Consider the following 17,355-nt stretch of genomic DNA (forward strand, 5'->3'; position numbering starts at 1 on the left):
GATCCAACTTGCTATAAGCAGTCGTAAAATCCGTCACCATAGTAGATACTGCAAGCATCGATAAAGGGTTGGGAAGCTCTGAATTCCGCCACGGCGTCGGCCTTGGCCTTATCCATCTGTTCACGGAGGGTCATCAATCCCGTTGTCAAACTTGCCTTCGCCTTCTCCGCTTCTTCTTAGAGACGAGGCTCTTCCTTCAGTTTAGCAGTTTTAGCCGTCAACTCCTCGTTGAGGATACAGATGGCCTTCTTATACTGGTCTTGTTCCTTATTCTTGATCTTCTGATGCTTTCGGTACCGACGAATCACCTCATCACTGGTAACGTACTTGTCTTGAAGCGCCCTCATACACACCAATGCCTAAATCAAGACATCTGTTAGAAAAAGAATGGACAAGTAGCGCATAAAAACATAGCTTGAGAGGAACATACCTTAGACAAGTCGAAGAGGCCTAACGCCCCTAAGTCCTCCGTGGTCTGATCAGCGTAAGAGTCCAAGTCTGTCTCTTTGATGATTGAATCAACCATCTCGACGGCATGTTCCTTATGCGTAAGCAGCCGGCGGACGACGCCCTAAGCGACGAGACCTTTCCCCATCATCAGCCCTTTGCCAACCCCATGGCTATGTTTGGGAGGTGATGACTATTTCAGCTGCTTGTCACCGACGAGGGTGCCTGCCCCCTTCTTTTGCGGATGGTCATCTTTGCCTTTGTTCTTTCGTTTCAATGTCCCCTTAGCGACGACCTTGGAGGTAGACGCCGAGGACTTTTCCTTTTGTCGCTGCTTGCATGCTGTAGCAGATTGCCTCACCAGTGCCCTTTGCCTCCCTACTTCCATCTTTGCTAAGAAAAAGAATAGACGTTAGAGAAAGTAAAAGACAGACGACAGGAAGTGGGCAAGGAAATCAAAACTTATGTTGACAGGAGTAGTCGTTTAATCTGCGGACTGTAGGGGATGGTTCAGTACCATTGCAATAGGCCTGGAGGGTGTTTAGAGTGACGAGGTCTTTCCAACTTCCTTTGGCTCAAAGGGATCTCTAGCACATGATGAATGAAAGCCTTCTGCTCATCGGTAATCTGCGGACGGACCTGAGTTGAAAGAAGAGGAAAAATAGACGATGTTAAACACATAACAAAACAAATAAAGCAAGGATAAAAAAAAAAAAGGCGAATGACGTCACACCTGAATCCCTTACAATACCCCATGTATTATCAAACTCGTGAGGCATACTGTCCCATTCCTCCCGTTTGCACACCCAGTCCGTCCCTTGGACAAAAAAATATCTATTCTTCCAATTTCTATTTGAATCAGGCATGTTCGACACTAGCCTGAGCGACGTTTTCCTCGCTAGGAAGTGATAGATTCCTTGGGACAAGGAGATGTGCTGGGGTCTGTAGTAATTGAAGAACTCGTTGAGGGTAAGACGACGGTTCCCACCATTAAGCTGACCCAAAATTATTTTAACTCCAATGAATATTCTCCAAGCATTAAGAGCTTTTTGGCTGATGGATAAGCCCAAGTAGTTGGCCAACTGATGATGTAATTTCATCAGTGGCAGTCTCAATCCTGCAGCAAACATAGCATCATACATGCCAATGTTCGCAGTCTTCCCAGAATAGCACTGTTCGAACTTTCTAGGAAAAAAGATTGGGATTTTCTCGGGGATTTGGTAACGATCACGAAGGGTGTTGAACACCTTGCTGGACATTGTCGAGTAAAAGTCATTAATTGTCCATATCAAAGGAAGAATGAAGGGACGGGCACCATCGTCCTCCTAACCCTTTGAATCTCCTCCCTTAGATTAGGTCCCCTCGTCGTCCACATTGTCCTCCTCATTGTCCTCATCCTCTTCATTCCTTTCTCCCTCATCATAATCATTGCCCTCGACGTCTCCTTCATCCTCTTCCTCATTTTCATCACTCAAGGATTGGGTAGATGGCTCCCTTTCTAGGGACCGAGGGAAATCTTCCTTAGGCTCGTGCCCTGATGGAAAGACCTTATCGTAGCTTGCACCTTCACAGATTGATGATGATAGTTCACTCGTCGCTTCCCTATCTGACATCTATCCACCTACAAGAAACAAAGATATTTTTCTAAGAACCTATCTTGACGAGTCTCAAAACATAAAAGGCGACGGGTTGCAAAAGTATAAATAAAAGTGAAGAGAACTTACAAGAAAAAATGGACGGATCAAAAGCGATGATCCCTCCGAAGGTCGAGGGGCAGCAAGTGCCGGATAGCTTGGATGGCGGTATGACAACTCTACTTCTCTTAAGGCTTTCAAAGATGAAATAAGGAAAAATGGGAGGAGGTAAAGGACAATTTATAGGACGAAGAAGCACGACATATGAAGCGACGCTTTTGATTAGAAACAAGGCCAACCGACTAACGCCACGTGTCTTCTAGCATTTAATAAAGGCTACTTGATAGGTCAAGAATGTATTGGCCCATTGTGATAAAATAATCAATTAATTAGCCAAGTTAATTAATTAATTCCATTAACATGCAATGCGCATGTTAGCACAAACAAATCACCAATTAAGTTAATATGTAGCGGAAAATAAAGTTGACATGGTAATTTGTTTACGAATGGGGAAAACCTCCAAGGCAAAACCCCACCAGGTGATTTTAAGGTCACCACTCCTGAGAATCCACAATTATCACAACAAGCGGTTACAAGTAAAGGAATCCCAGTACCTTATACCAACCTACAGTTGAACTCTTACCCTAATTCCCAATTGGACTTGTTCTGTAGTGACAATCTCTCATTTTTAATGCATGGCTCCCAGTATGTGACTAACCAATTGATGCACGAATCCAAGTACGTGACTAACCACCAACTTGAGAAGGACGCTGGTTGCAAAGTTCTTCAGTTTATCAACACGATGATGATCACGAAACTCTTTGGTTACAAAACCCTATGACGTACAAATGCAGCAACTTCATCAAGAGAAAGATGAACTATGGCATATGTCTCTGGTCACAATATGCCTGTAAAAAACCTTTGCATCAAGTTATACTCACTTGCATCAGCTGTGATGGCTTTTAAAATAATCCTTATATATGTTTAGGGTTGTGAGAAAAGAAAGCCTAAACATGTATATACGGATTAGTGTGAAATCAAGCTGAAAAACTGATTTTCGTAAATCTCAATAGATAGGTTATCTATTGAGCAGCTGTTGAGCATCGGGCTAAACAAGCCTTTTAAACTTCGATAGATGCTATCTGTTGAGCTAGCTGCCGAGTTTTAAAATCCAGCACTTCTTCACTTGCTTCTTGGATAGATTTGCATGGTTTCAACATTTGGACTTGAACTCTTGTTTCTTGAAGTATTAAACACATCCTAGATCTACCCAATTACAAGTAAAATGTGTTTTGTTATAGGATTAGCCAATTTTAAATGACATATGTTCCTAACATGATTCACATATGTACTAACACTGCTCAAGAACAATTAATGACACCCCTTTCAAAAAGATAAATAATAATATAAAAAATTGTAGTTAATGATTATACTTCATGACCCGTTAACTGGAATCGATTGAGCCATTGAGTAGGGGGTAGCCAATGGGGACGTTTTCAACATGCAAGGTAGACGGGGTTTTATTTATTTATTTTATTTTTATGGTCGTTAGCTTTAAGGTGACGGGGGACCTTTGATAGGCCGACGACACCTACTAGGTGGACGATGACAAGGCTCGTCTGCCTCGCATTCACGGGAAGCAAAGCAACAACGGACCACAAGACTGACGGGTCTAGTAAACTGACGATCCCAGCGTGACCTGGCTTGGTCCCCACGAATGTCTATACATAGAAATATCTTGTATTTTATGCCCAACCCTAATCAGGGGAATATCTACAAGGAAAGGATCTCGTAAAACACGAGTATTAATGACAATTTTCTCTACAAGGAAATGCTTTCTCCACCAAAAAACGAAAGTCAGCTCTACACTACTATAAAAACCCAAAAACCCTCACAAATCAAGAGATGCGTAATTTTCCCAGTTCTGGCACTCTAGAATTGTAGAAATTCTCTTGAATTTAACTTTCAGAGGGTATTTGGCCGGTATCACATCGGTACTCTTTTTAAGGTCTTCTTTGTTTCTGTTTCATAGGTTCTGTTTAGAGTATGTGAGGACCGTGTGACTCACTAACGATTTTTGGCATCATCATTACTAACTTACATTACTCTCATGTAAAGAGAGAAGGTAATAAGGTTGCTCATAACTTGACTCGACATGTTTTATATATTTTGAATTTTGTTGTATGAATGGAGGATATTTCACCATTTTTTCTTTCTATTGTCCAAACTGACATCGCTAGTTTTTCTTAATTAAATAAATTATGTTTCCCCTAAAAAAAAATTCTATGGTATTAAAAAAAGAAGAAGCACAAACTCTCGTGCAATGCCAATGTCCACTCTGTTAGGCACTTTAATAACAATACACATGCAAGTCAAATCTACCATTAGTTAAAGGAGTGGACTGTCTCATCAAAATAAAGTAATAAAAACTTCATATACTATATTTAAGAATTGTTTATTTTGATAACTTGTTTATCCGGAACAAAAAGTTAAAAAATTAGTTTATTTTTTAAAATTTAAAAGTTAAATAATTTAAAATAAAAATGAAAAGGAAACAAAGAAATAATCATTTTTCAAACATATACATATAAAGACAAAAAAAATTTAAATTTTTTTTATAATAGCTAAAAAGTGATATTAACTATGAATAAAAAAAAATTGATTCTCAAAAAAAAAAAAAACTATGAATGAAAATAATAATCATTAAAAATTATGAATAAAAATATTACAAAAATTATTGTCTCGGAAACATTGCTATTTACAATCACCCCCAGCCCCAGCCCCATCTTTCTATCTTTCAATCTATCTGTTTGTGATTTTTGGTGACGTGGTCCAATGAGAATTGGCCAGCCATAGGGGTCCTTGAAATGGCGCTGGGCCTACAATTTTTCCCATATATAGGAGCAAAAGTTACAAAAGTTTATACCAGTTAGGATTTGGCAGAACAGAATTCGGTGTCTGAAGCAGTGTCTTTCACTTCCGCTACTTTCAGACCACACACTCTTTCTTCAGCACTTAATAAAAACACATTCTCTTTCTTATTTATTCAACTCCACCACCACTAACAACCAGCATTTATTAGTGGGGAAACAGTAGCACCAATCCTTGCTTATCTTGTTTTCTTTTCTGGGTTCTTCATGCTTTGAGCTAAAGTATTAGTCTTTAAGTTCATTGGGTTTTCTTCTGTGTACTTCGTTATTGCTGTTGTTACTTGGTTAGCAGTTAGCAATGGCTCTTTGTGCATTTTCTTTTCCTGCCCATGTGAGCAGGGCAGCTGCTTCAGATCCTCAAAAAGTTGCTTCATTTTCATCTCACTTTACCTTGGGAACAGATCTACAGTGCCAATTTCAGCACAAGCTCAATCAGGTTTGAGTTATGTTCATATATATTTGTTGTTTGTTTATCAAACAAACACACTTATTACATGTATGAAGGAATACCCATGTGGCTGAACTGACAAAGGAAAACTGGGTCTTTTTCATTTTGTCATTATCTTTAATTATTATCTTCTTGTCATTTTAAACTTTTGTTGAACTTGAATTATGTTTTGTGGGGGAGGGGTGTGTGTGTGTCTTTTTTGGGTTTGATTTTTAAATTTCTGCTATTTTAAATGTCCAAAGAAGCATAAACTTATTGAAAGAAATGGTTGTGTTTTGTTCTGATTAGATACAGGTCAGGAAAAGGCCAGGTGGGATTTGTGCATCACTTTCAGAAAAAGATGAGTATCACTCACAGAGGCCGCCAACTCCGTTATTGGATACCATAAACTATCCAATTCACATGAAAAATCTATCTGTGAAGGTACAAAACTACAAACATATATATGGCTATTACAATTTCATTTCAAGAGGAGCCTATCATGGTTGTATGACAGTTATAAAAATAAGTAATAACATCATTCAAAACCTTGATACAGGAGCTGAAGCAACTCTCAGATGAACTGCGGTCTGATGTTATCTTTAATGTTTCTAAAACTGGAGGTCACCTTGGCTCAAGCCTTGGTGTTGTTGAGCTCACTGTCGCTCTCCATTATGTCTTTAATGCCCCTCAAGATAGGATATTATGGGATGTTGGTCATCAGGTTCCAATCTCACCTTCCTTAAGTTCTCCTTTGATAAAGCTTTAATGTTCAAACTTGTTTAATCTAGCTCAAAAAAGAAAATATCAATAGGACAATTGTTCTTAATTTGATTGTTACTTTTACTGATTTTGCAGTCTTACCCACACAAGATCTTGACTGGGAGAAGAGGTAAGATGCACACTATCAGGCAGACAAATGGGTTAGCAGGGTTCACAAAGCGCTCGGAGAGTGAATATGATTGCTTTGGCACTGGTCACAGTTCTACCACCATCTCAGCTGGACTGGGTACTTATCTGTTATGCTTCAATTTCAGTTTCAGGACACATTAAATTCAATATGTTCCAGTATATGCAGCTGTTTATCTTATTGTTAGACTAAAACCTCTTTTAAGAATTGCATTTACAGCATAAGATGATACATAATTCAATTTTGACAACAATTCCATGGTTAACTTATTCTCCATCTTCCAAAGATTTATGTTTCTTCAAAGTTAAAGAAAGTGGCCTCCTCTATTATTTGTTCATATGGTTATTTGCGGGATGCTGATAGATTTAAATAACTCAGAAGTTGTATATCATGCAGATTCTTCATGATATAACATGCTAACTGTTCCTTGGAAATACAATCGATTGATTATCAATGACTGGCTGATCTCTCTATCACAATTAAAATTCATAGTGCATAAAGTTTGATTCTCTTCTTGGTTTTAACCTTTGGTATGTTGTTGTGCAAACAGGAATGGCTGTGGGGAGGGATCTAAAAGGAAGGAGGAATAATGTAGTTGCTGTTATAGGTGACGGTGCCATGACTGCAGGGCAAGCATATGAAGCCATGAACAACGCTGGGTACCTTGACTCAGACATGATTGTTATTCTTAATGACAATAAACAGGTTTCTTTACCTACTGCTACTCTAGATGGGCCAATACCACCTGTAGGAGCTTTAAGCAGTGCTCTCAGTAGGTTGCAATCTAACAGGCCTCTCAGAGAACTAAGAGAGGTTGCCAAGGTATGAAACAATGGACTTGAGTGATTACAAAGAAATTGAAACTGGGATTACTTTTATTCTGACTGAGATTGTTACAGGGAGTTACTAAACAAATTGGTGGTCCCATGCATGAACTGGCTGCTAAAGTTGATGAATATGCCCGTGGGATGATCAGTGGTTCCGGATCAACCCTTTTTGAAGAGCTTGGACTCTATTATATAGGTCCTGTTGATGGTCACAACATAGATGATCTTATTTCCATTCTCAAAGAGGTTAAAAGTACCAAAACAACGGGTCCAGTTCTGATCCATGTTGTTACTGAGAAAGGCCGGGGATACCCATATGCAGAGAAAGCAGCAGACAAGTATCATGGTAAATACAGGACCATTACCATTAAATTTTTTTTTAATGATTTAAAAGAAAAATGAAAAAGGTGGTTGGGTGAGGATTTTGACTTTACATGGGATTGATATATTTTGGTTTTATTTTTCTTAGTTTTTCTCTTTACTTGGGATCTTCTTAGCATTTGAGTGCACAAACTTGTCACTATTAGGTCTCACTAGATCTAAAAAGACTATTAAAACAATGTTGTTTGTTTGAAATTCTATGCAAAGAAAAATTGTCCTCCTTAATTTGCTTTGTAAAAGATATATGATGTATATAGTCAGACAAGAGTGTGTTATATTTCTTTTTTCTTGCTTAGTGATGAACACACTTGGTCTTGCTTTTGCAGGAGTGGCCAAATTTGATCCAGCAACTGGAAAGCAATTCAAAACCAAGGCACCTACACAGTCTTTCACAACATATTTTGCAGAGGCTTTGATTGCAGAAGCAGAAATTGACAAAGATATTGTTGCAATCCATGCTGCAATGGGAGGTGGAACAGGCTTGAATCAATTTCTACGCCGTTTCCCAACAAGATGCTTTGATGTTGGGATAGCAGAACAACATGCAGTTACTTTTGCTGCAGGTCTGGCATGTGAAGGTGTTAAACCTTTCTGTGCAATTTATTCATCTTTCATGCAAAGGGCTTATGACCAGGCAAGTCCGAATGGTTCTCTAACTTTCTCCTTATCATTGTTCAATTGAGAACTTTCTAAAATGATATTCTGTAATGGTAATTATAGTACTGATATTGGTTCATACACAGGTAGTACATGATGTGGATTTGCAGAAATTGCCGGTGAGATTTGCAATGGACAGAGCTGGACTGGTTGGAGCAGATGGTCCCACACATTGTGGGGCTTTTGATGTCACCTTTATGGCCTGCCTCCCCAACATGGTGGTTATGGCTCCTTCTGACGAGGCAGAGCTCTTTCACATGGTTGCCACTGCCGCTGCAATAGATGACCGGCCCAGTTGTTTCCGATACCCAAGAGGGAATGGGGTTGGTGTTCAGCTACCACCTGGGAATAAAGGCATTCCCCTTGAGGTAACTTTCATCTGAGAGTCTGCTATCTGTCCCAATAGTCAAGAAATATTTTAATGTACTTCTAAACAAATTGGAAATGGATTGTCATTTTCTTACAGGTTGGAAAAGGCAGGATACTGATAGAGGGTGAAAGAGTGGCACTTTTGGGCTATGGAACAGCAGTTCAGAGCTGTTTGGCTGCAGCATCTTTAGTGGAATCCCGTGACTTAAGAGTCACAGTTGCAGATGCACGCTTTTGCAAACCATTGGATCGTGCCCTTATTCGCAGCTTAGCAAAATCACATGAGTACTTAATTACAGTCGAAGAAGGATCAATTGGGGGATTTGGGTCTCATGTTGCTCAGTTCCTGGCCCTTGATGGCCTTCTTGATGGTGAAGTAAAGGTATGAATCTAAATATTGTTGCAGAATTTTGGCAATTTTAGAAATTGAACTGAAACACTAAAGTGTGATATTTCTATGAACACACTAGTGGTGAACTCAGCTTATGATAACTCACTTTGTGCCACCTTTGCAGTGGAGACCTCTGGTTCTGCCTGATCGGTACATTGACCATGGATCACCCGCTGATCAATTGACTGACGCGGGCCTTACACCATATCATATTGCAGCAACAGTGTTCAATATAATTGGACAAACAAGAGAGGCACTGGAGATCATGTCTTAAAAGAAAACTTTAAAAGAGGTCCTGGTTTTACACTTCCAACAATGTACAAATTAAAGCTGTAATGTAACGTTCTTCTATCATTTTTTGTAAAGTAGTGTCAACTTATAAATGTAACCTATACTGGACCTATCCAATCCAGTACATCAAATAACAGCATCCGCTTGTTATGAACAACCAGGGTACTCTAATTGGAAAAGCATCAAAGGTGTGAAACATAGCTAATTGAAGCCTGTTGCATGGTCAATTAATTAATTAGGTACAAAATGTTTGGCAATCTAGTTCTGTGTTCTATGGTAAAAGTCATGTCAATTTTGGAAGAGTAAAGTCTTTGATAAATACTGCTTCATAATTGTGGATTGCAAATATTTGCATTGCCATACATTCACATTCAAATGACTCATCTGAGCGGCAGATGCCTCAAAGTTCCAACACGAAGTCATTTTGATTTAGCAATCCTACGATAACCGTAATCAACTTAATTAGTTGAGCCAATGGGATCTGTGCGCATGTTAATCAAGCTTTAATTCTATCTGTAATTAGCCATGTTAGGTTTTTAGATCTCTGTAAACTAGATTGTTTAATATAATTAATTAAATAAATGAATACTTAAGTTTATTATTCAGATCTAGGTTAAAACAAAATAATCATATCATGCAAAGTAGCGGAAAAGTAAATAACACAACGATATGATGATCCAGGAAAACCAAATCGGTAAAAAACCTGGGAATGATTTAACCTAACTATCCTCAAGGTAAAAAACAAATCTACTATAGAGAATCATAGTTTACAATAAGATTTAGACCACTAACATCCTATTCCTATCACATGTAGAACTTATTTACATGACCACATGTAAGCTCCGAATCCACAGACTCTTTATCTATTAGGCCTTTGCAACACAAACACCCACACTTGTGACTTTAAGACTCTAAAGGTTTAACAACACAAACTCTCCTGTTTTTGACTCCAAGACCACCGTTGAAAGTTTAGATCATCAGCACCTTTGATGACTAGAGAAGGCAACAACTTCTACAATACTTGATCTTGAGATTTTTTAATGAATAACACCAGTAGAAGATATGAGAGAGCTTTTTGGGTACAAAACCCTAGATACAAAATAGATACACTCGTCTCTCTTTGAAAAGTCTCATAAAAACGTGCTTAGGATTTCCTTTATATACTAGGAGAAATAGATTTGAAACCCTAATCCTTTTTGGGCTTGAACTGCTGTTGGGCCAAACTTAAAATTTTGCAGACCCATATTTTGATTGGTCGAACCAGACATTTTCTGAACTCTTCTTTTTGCAATTTGTATATTCTTGAATCTTGACTTGTATCACCTTAAGAATTGTCTAATAATATCTATAGACTCTAGGATCTATATCTAGACAAGTTTGTGTTCACGATTTATCAATTGTTCTAAACTTTTAGAACCTAACAAGCCATAACTGTAGTGTAAACCATTTCTACTGTGCAATTGGTAGTTAGTTAGGATTCAGTTTCTTAGTTTGTTACAGAGCTCTACTCTTGTATACATAATACATGCAACAGAGTATAGTTGATGTATTATTTTCTTGTATTCTTTCTTACTGCATTAATAAGATTTGGTTAATTTCTATTTAGAGCCAGAGCTTAGAGTGAAAACAGAGAGAAAGTTTAAAAGTATTCACCAAATACAACAGGCGTATATTTTCTCTTATAGGCTCTAGACAATTCTCACCTAGAACAAGACATGAAAAAAATCATTTGAAATCTTTGTCAAACAGCTAGCTAAGTCTTTGAGCTTGTGCATTCTGTGCACTAGTTCTGTTGGGTGTTTTGCAACTGTCATATACCTCTGCTGCTTAGAGATTGGCAACAGTCTTACACATGATTCTGGGAGAGTTGGGATCCTTAACCAACAAAAAGAGGTACTATATGATCAATGGAAACTTTATAATGCATTACTTGCAAGGAGGTGTTTCATGGAGCGGTTTCATAAGACCATCTTCTCATAGCATGAGAGATTCACAAATGTGTGGATCCCATATGTGAAGACTGCTTTATGGGGCTGGTTGTTGTTGTTGCCTTTTTATTTTATTTATTTTTATAGATGGAAGCTTGATATTCCTGTATAAGTGTCTATTTGTTAATAACGTTTTCTTTTAAGTTTTTAGCTTATTTGTTTATTATACAATTTTTAAACTTTCATTGTTTGTAGACATAAAATTATCCTTTAACCAACTTTCAACTAATAAATAAATACACATTTTGATTATTATTTTTTTATTAAAAAGAAAAGCTTTTAGCAAAAAATCACATTGAAACATACACTTATATGACCAAATTTAAATAGTAGTTTTTAGAATTACATTTTTTTTTTTGTCATAACTTTGATGTATTAGACTGCTCGATTAACTATTTTTTATTCACCTAACAAATTTGCCACGTATGGTAAATTTGTGGAACTACGTGTTCTCAATTTAAAAGAACTTTTGATTTGAAAGGTTCGTAATCCTCAACAATATATGGAGTCTCCCAACCCCACCATCTATTTTGGTGGGATTAGATGAATATGGACATAGAGGGATAGTGTTTGCTTATTGCTTAGACAGTGAAAGGTCATTTCAAGATAGGTTGGCTAGATGCAAATCAAATTTCATTCATGCATGGATATATCCTTTCATTGACACATACACACACATATCGCAAGTTAGCAACAAAAGAGTGGAGGGACGGTCATGAAATTGAAAGTTGAAACAATGGCCATTGTCAATTGTCATGTCATGTATCTTTAAGCCTAAGTGCCAACAAAATAAGGTGTCACATAATTAGCGGACCTTTTCCATTCCAATAACGACGTGTTTATTAGTGAGTGGGAGATGATTTTATCAAAAACAAAAACAAAAACAAAAATGAAAATAGTGGGAGAAGATGATAGGAGAAATTATTGTGTACTCCAGAAGTACCATAAATGTATACTCCCTCCTCTCACATGAATGGTGGGTCCTACTAATTAAATTTATGGTAGGACCCACCATTCATGTGAAAGGGGAAAAACGCATTTATGGTACTCCGAGAGTACCTAATAATTTTCCTGATGATAGATGTATCATGATCAAATCTATTATAAAGGTATTAAAAAAAAAGAGAGGCTAATATATCATATTAGCCTTGATTATGATATATCTATCATCATGACTCACATATCAGCCTTAATTATGAGATAGACAGTCGAATTTATTCTAGAATTGGGGTCTTGGAGGAGTTAGGACACAAAATTCTTTACAATCGTTTTTACATTAATGATATAATAAATTGTGATTTTCTTTTTTCATGATAATTATGATATATTTTGAATTTGTGATTGTCTAATGCTAATAAAAATTGTTTTAGGATTAGACCCATGTGAATTGACGTTATTCCAATTATAATGTATTAGTACATCAATAATTATGAAAAAAGAAGAAGAGACAAATGGTAGCATCTTTTATCTATCAAACTTTCTAGCTTCTTGAGGGAATTCATAAGGTGGAAGAATCTTCCTACCAGTAGTACTGACATTGTCAATAGAAAAGGAGCAAAAATCCAAAACTATTTTGCAAGAAGATCTTGTTGGCAAACACGAGCAATTGATTTGCTACCACATTAAGCCAAAAAAAATAAAGGTATGGCCTCTTGTGAGTACTGAGTCTCAATGTTTTGGAGATTGAACCTTATCCATAGCAATTGCGTCTTATACGAAAATCCCAAATTTATATCGGTTGAAACACCATTTCGATTTTCGAGTGACAGAAAGAGAAACCAATAAGGATGGCTGAAACTCGATTTCCAAAGTGGAAAACTCTTCAGAATTTTCAGACAAATTTGAAATGTGATCACGTGATTTCATTTACTTCTTATTATATGCCCTTTAATTTATCACTGCCTCATCTCCAAAATAAATTATTGCAGCGTTACATGGCTGCAATAATTTATTTTGGAGATGAGGCAGTGATAAATTAAAAATGGTTATGGATTGGCCTATATGGTTCTCTCCATCTCTCTCCATTGGAAAGTATGTGGGAAGTTTCAAGTCCAAAATTATGTCCCTACAACAAAAGTAGGTTATGGTGACGAAACCTTTCCTCACAATATGTCTTTATTTCGTTAACAAAGACATATGGTGACAAAACTGCATTAGTCACCTAAGCCCTATTATATATATATATATATATATATATATATAATAAATGGTTATGTTAATGGATGCTATTAGGACAATTGTTAATAAATCATTTTTATAAAAGTTTTTATACAATTTTTATGGAAAATTGAAAAAATTGTCAAAACATTAAATTTTTTTGTTGAGAAAAAGGTAAGATGTCAAAACATTAATTGTTTTTTCTCTTTTTCCATAAAAACTTTCCTAAAATTGTTCACTAACAAATGCCCTTAAAGCATCCGTTAACATTTCCAAAAATAAAAAATAAAAAAGTAAAGTCCTAAGTTGCAATTTCCAATGTAATGCATAGTTTAATTAAAAATTGAGGTAAACTACATATTTGGTTCTTATCCTTTACACTATATTTCAATTTGGTCTCTAACATTTTAATTGTGACAATTTGGTCCATACCATTTAAGTGTCGTGTCAATTTAGTCTTTACTGTTATATTTTGAATGAAAATTGTTGACATAGCAAACGCTCAAAATAAAATTTTAGTTTATTGTCACGTCAACAAAAGCTAATTTTTTATTTTGGCCATTAGTCACGTCGTTAATTTTCATCTAAAAGATAACGGCAGTGAATAAATTGACATGGTACTAAAAAGTTAGAGACTAAATTGATACAATTAAAAAGTTAGGGATCAAATTGAAATATGGTATATAGGATAGAGACCAAATATGTAATTTATCCTAAATATTATATATAAATAAATAGAAATTATATTAATAATTAGTAAATTAAACAATTTTGACAAGTCACATGATAAAAAAAAAAAAAAAAAAAATCATAATGTGTAACACAAAGATAAAATCAGTCATTTGGTGTAACCATGGTGTATGGTGTGTAATTTTTACTATATTGAAAATAAAATTTTAATATATAATCAAAATAATTAGAATAAATAATAAATTTTAAATCAAGCAAACCAAAATGTATAAATGGTTTGGTTGGAGCTGAAAATCTAAACAAATAGAGAGAGAGACCCTAGCTTTGTTTTCAATGGTTCAGGAGGCTCTCTCCGATTCAAGGTATTTGATTGATTCTTTGCAAAATAGATCTATTAGCTTTGACTAGTTTTGATGTTTTAGGGACTTTGCATTTCTTTTTGTAATTATGCTTTTTTCTTAGGGTTTTTGCTTGTGCTGCTTGAATATGAGGTTTAACTTGTTAACTTCTCAATTGTAATTTTGGATTTGTGACTACCAAGTGGAGCATATGCTAAGTTATTTGGTGAAATTTGATAAAATTTTTAAGAAACTCTTACTTGAGTGCTAGCTGTAGCTTAGTCTATCTTAATTTTTTTCAAATTATAGAGGATGGGAAGAACTCTTTGGTAAAGTGACCTTAACGATTTGAGCTATGTTTTTATTCATTTTTTTTGGTTGGAAAAAAGCCTAAGTAAGATATTATTGACTTTTCCTTGCCTTACTTTTCCATAACCAAAAGAAGACTAACGATGATTTGTGGTTTACTTAGCATTTGACATCAGTAAAGTGTTGATGCGGATTTGACAAGATGCTCACCAAAAAAAAAAAAAAAAAAAGAGTTCAATTAAATATGCTACAGGAAATTTTTTTGAGTGATTTTATGAAAACTTTCCATTTATTTTTAAAATTATAAATTATGCCTGGTGTCTTGCAAATATAGTGAATTTTCTGTGTATTACAATTTATAAGTACTTTAAAATTGGAAGTTGTTTTAGCATTTTCTATTGGAATGTATGATTGGAGAATCGATTGTTAAAAACTTTGTAACTCAACTGGTTGATATTTTCTATGTTTATAATTAAGATATTCAGTTTTCAAATCTCAAACTCCACTATGACTATTAAATTATTAAAAAAGAAAAAGAAAATTATTGTCCACCTCACATACTGCATATGGCCTATTTTGTCTAATATAACATGTGGCATAATTTACTTTATAAATTAAGCATATAGAATTTTTTCCTAATTCTATGGTATAACCTAATTTTTTATTGGAGGAGAACTTGGTTCGAATCAAATCCCCTCCTTAAAAAATAATAAAATAGTTAATATACAATTTCAGAATATTGTTTTTTATTTTTTATTTTTATAATTACAGTCATGGAATGCCATTAATTAAAAATAACCCTTTTTAATGGAATAATTCTAAAAAGAAATGGAATAGGGTGCACAACAGAGAAAACAAAATTAAGTGGAAAGCAATGCAAAAAGAGAGGACATATCCTGGAAAAATTCTAGACAAATCAAATCTTTGGTTCATTATTTTCACATTACTCTAATGAGAAAATGAATAAAAAAATATATTTAAATTGTATATTAAGTGATACTATATATATAAAAAAAAAACAATACACCTGTAATAAACGTGTATATCTAATCTACATGATGGAACATGCATTTGGGTTCTCATCGCTAAACATCATTAACCATTCGTCATCTTTGCAACAATCAAACAAAATTGGTGGGTTAGAATCAAGTTTTGAAACCCCCTCATTAGATTCTTTTGATGCACCTTCCTTCTTAACTATAATCTCTACTTTCTTGCCTGTTTTCTTCTTTAATTTCTTCAGAATCTTTTGTGGATCAATCCGACCTGTCACCACAACCCTGTGTTTCTTCATGTCTGTCGTAAATTTCTCCACCCCTTACAAAAATATAAAATTAACAAACACACAAATAAATAATACCATAAACAAAAAAACCCAAAAAAAAAAAAAAAATTATGGGTTTTAAAGAAAAGAGTACCTTTACATTTGGAGATGGCTTTGGCAACGGTTCTTTCACATGCATTACAATACATTGACACTTTGTATTCGACAACAACAACCTAAAACATTGAAAAATAATTAAGAAAATGTAATTCTGTCACTTTGATTCTTAATAGAAATTCCCAAAAAAAAAAAGGGGTGATATTATGATAAATATAATTTAAGAAACCTTATCGGGTACTTCGTCTTTTTTCTTTTTCTTTCCCATCGGAACTGTTAGAAATAGAGAAGAAAACTAATGCATGGTAATTGAAAAAGTTCAAAGAGACCGCTCTAAACGAGAAGGGTAATTTAGGAATTTATTGATTTTTTGGGCAGTTTTACCGTTATAGAGAAGCGAATCATTCACAAGGGTGCCGATAATGTTGGGTCGGAAAATAAACAATTTTTTTTTTTTTGGGATGAAAAATTGTAGAGAAATGCTATGATGTTTATAATATTTTTACAAAAAATTTTACGTGACCAATTATTATTAGGAGTTACTGGTGGATAAATTAGTAATTTTGTTGGTGAGTTCAAATTGAGACCAGTAGTAATTTACTATTTAGGATTTGTTATAAAATTATTGTGAAAATTTTGTAGATGTAGTATTTCTCAAAATTTTAAGATCATAACCTGTTCCACACCTATTTTCACAACTATCTGATGTGATTTTTTTTTTTTAATAACAACTATCTGATGTGATTGATTGTGAGTGATGTAAAAAAGCAGTTAGTCCATGTAAAAGTGACATTACTTTTACATGAAACCACACCTATTTTCATAACTATCTGATATGATTTTTTTTTTTCTTTATAACAATTATTTGATGTGATTGATTGTGAGTGATGTAAAAAAGTAGTGAGTCCATGTAAAAATGACATTACTTTTACATGAAACCACACCTATTTTCACAACTATCTTATGTGATTTTTTTTCTTGATAACAACTATCTGATGTGATTGATTGTGAGTGATGTAAAAAAGCAGTGAGTCTAAGTAAAAGTGACATTACTTTTACATGAAAGAGGAATTTAAATAACTTGATGTTTGTATGATATTTGTAGCCATCGTATTACTTGAATTATAAATTTTATTGAATACTTTTGCAAAAATTTATAAAACGAAATTATATTCTCGAACATATTCTTAAGAATAAGAAAAATTTTATTTTTCAAATCACACTTACA

At 34.9% G+C, this 17,355-nt stretch overlaps 2 protein-coding genes across 3 annotated transcripts; one reads left to right on the top strand and one right to left on the bottom strand.

Moving 5' to 3' along the window:
* Positions 1-4,998: 4,998 nt before the first annotated feature.
* LOC115994532 (probable 1-deoxy-D-xylulose-5-phosphate synthase, chloroplastic) lies at positions 4,999-9,564 on the top strand. Of its 2 annotated transcripts, none has more exons than XM_031118731.1 (10): positions 4,999-5,447; positions 5,748-5,882; positions 5,998-6,162; positions 6,297-6,447; positions 6,899-7,170; positions 7,248-7,521; positions 7,883-8,190; positions 8,300-8,581; positions 8,680-8,964; positions 9,098-9,564. In XM_031118731.1, the coding sequence occupies exons 1-10, from the start codon at positions 5,310-5,312 to the stop codon at positions 9,245-9,247; spliced, it is 2,160 nt and encodes a 719-aa protein (XP_030974591.1). In that variant the 5' UTR covers positions 4,999-5,309; the 3' UTR covers positions 9,248-9,564. The 2 variants fall into 2 exon arrangements, with proteins under 2 accessions (XP_030974591.1, XP_030974592.1); XM_031118732.1 differs by having other exon boundaries at positions 5,754-5,882.
* A 6,233-nt stretch (positions 9,565-15,797) lies between these two features.
* Positions 15,798-16,412, bottom strand: LOC115994226 (heavy metal-associated isoprenylated plant protein 19-like). The gene is made up of 3 exons (XM_031118289.1): positions 16,357-16,412; positions 16,165-16,246; positions 15,798-16,063 (listed from the first exon to the last, which is right to left on the bottom strand). Exons 1-3 carry the CDS (start codon positions 16,393-16,395, stop codon positions 15,798-15,800), a joined length of 387 nt encoding a protein of 128 aa, XP_030974149.1. The 5' UTR covers positions 16,396-16,412.
* Positions 16,413-17,355: the final 943 nt, after the last annotated feature.

Source organism: Quercus lobata, chromosome 6 (genome assembly GCF_001633185.2).
Source record: "Quercus lobata isolate SW786 chromosome 6, ValleyOak3.0 Primary Assembly, whole genome shotgun sequence".
Classification (NCBI taxonomy): Eukaryota; Viridiplantae; Streptophyta; class Magnoliopsida; order Fagales; family Fagaceae; genus Quercus; species Quercus lobata.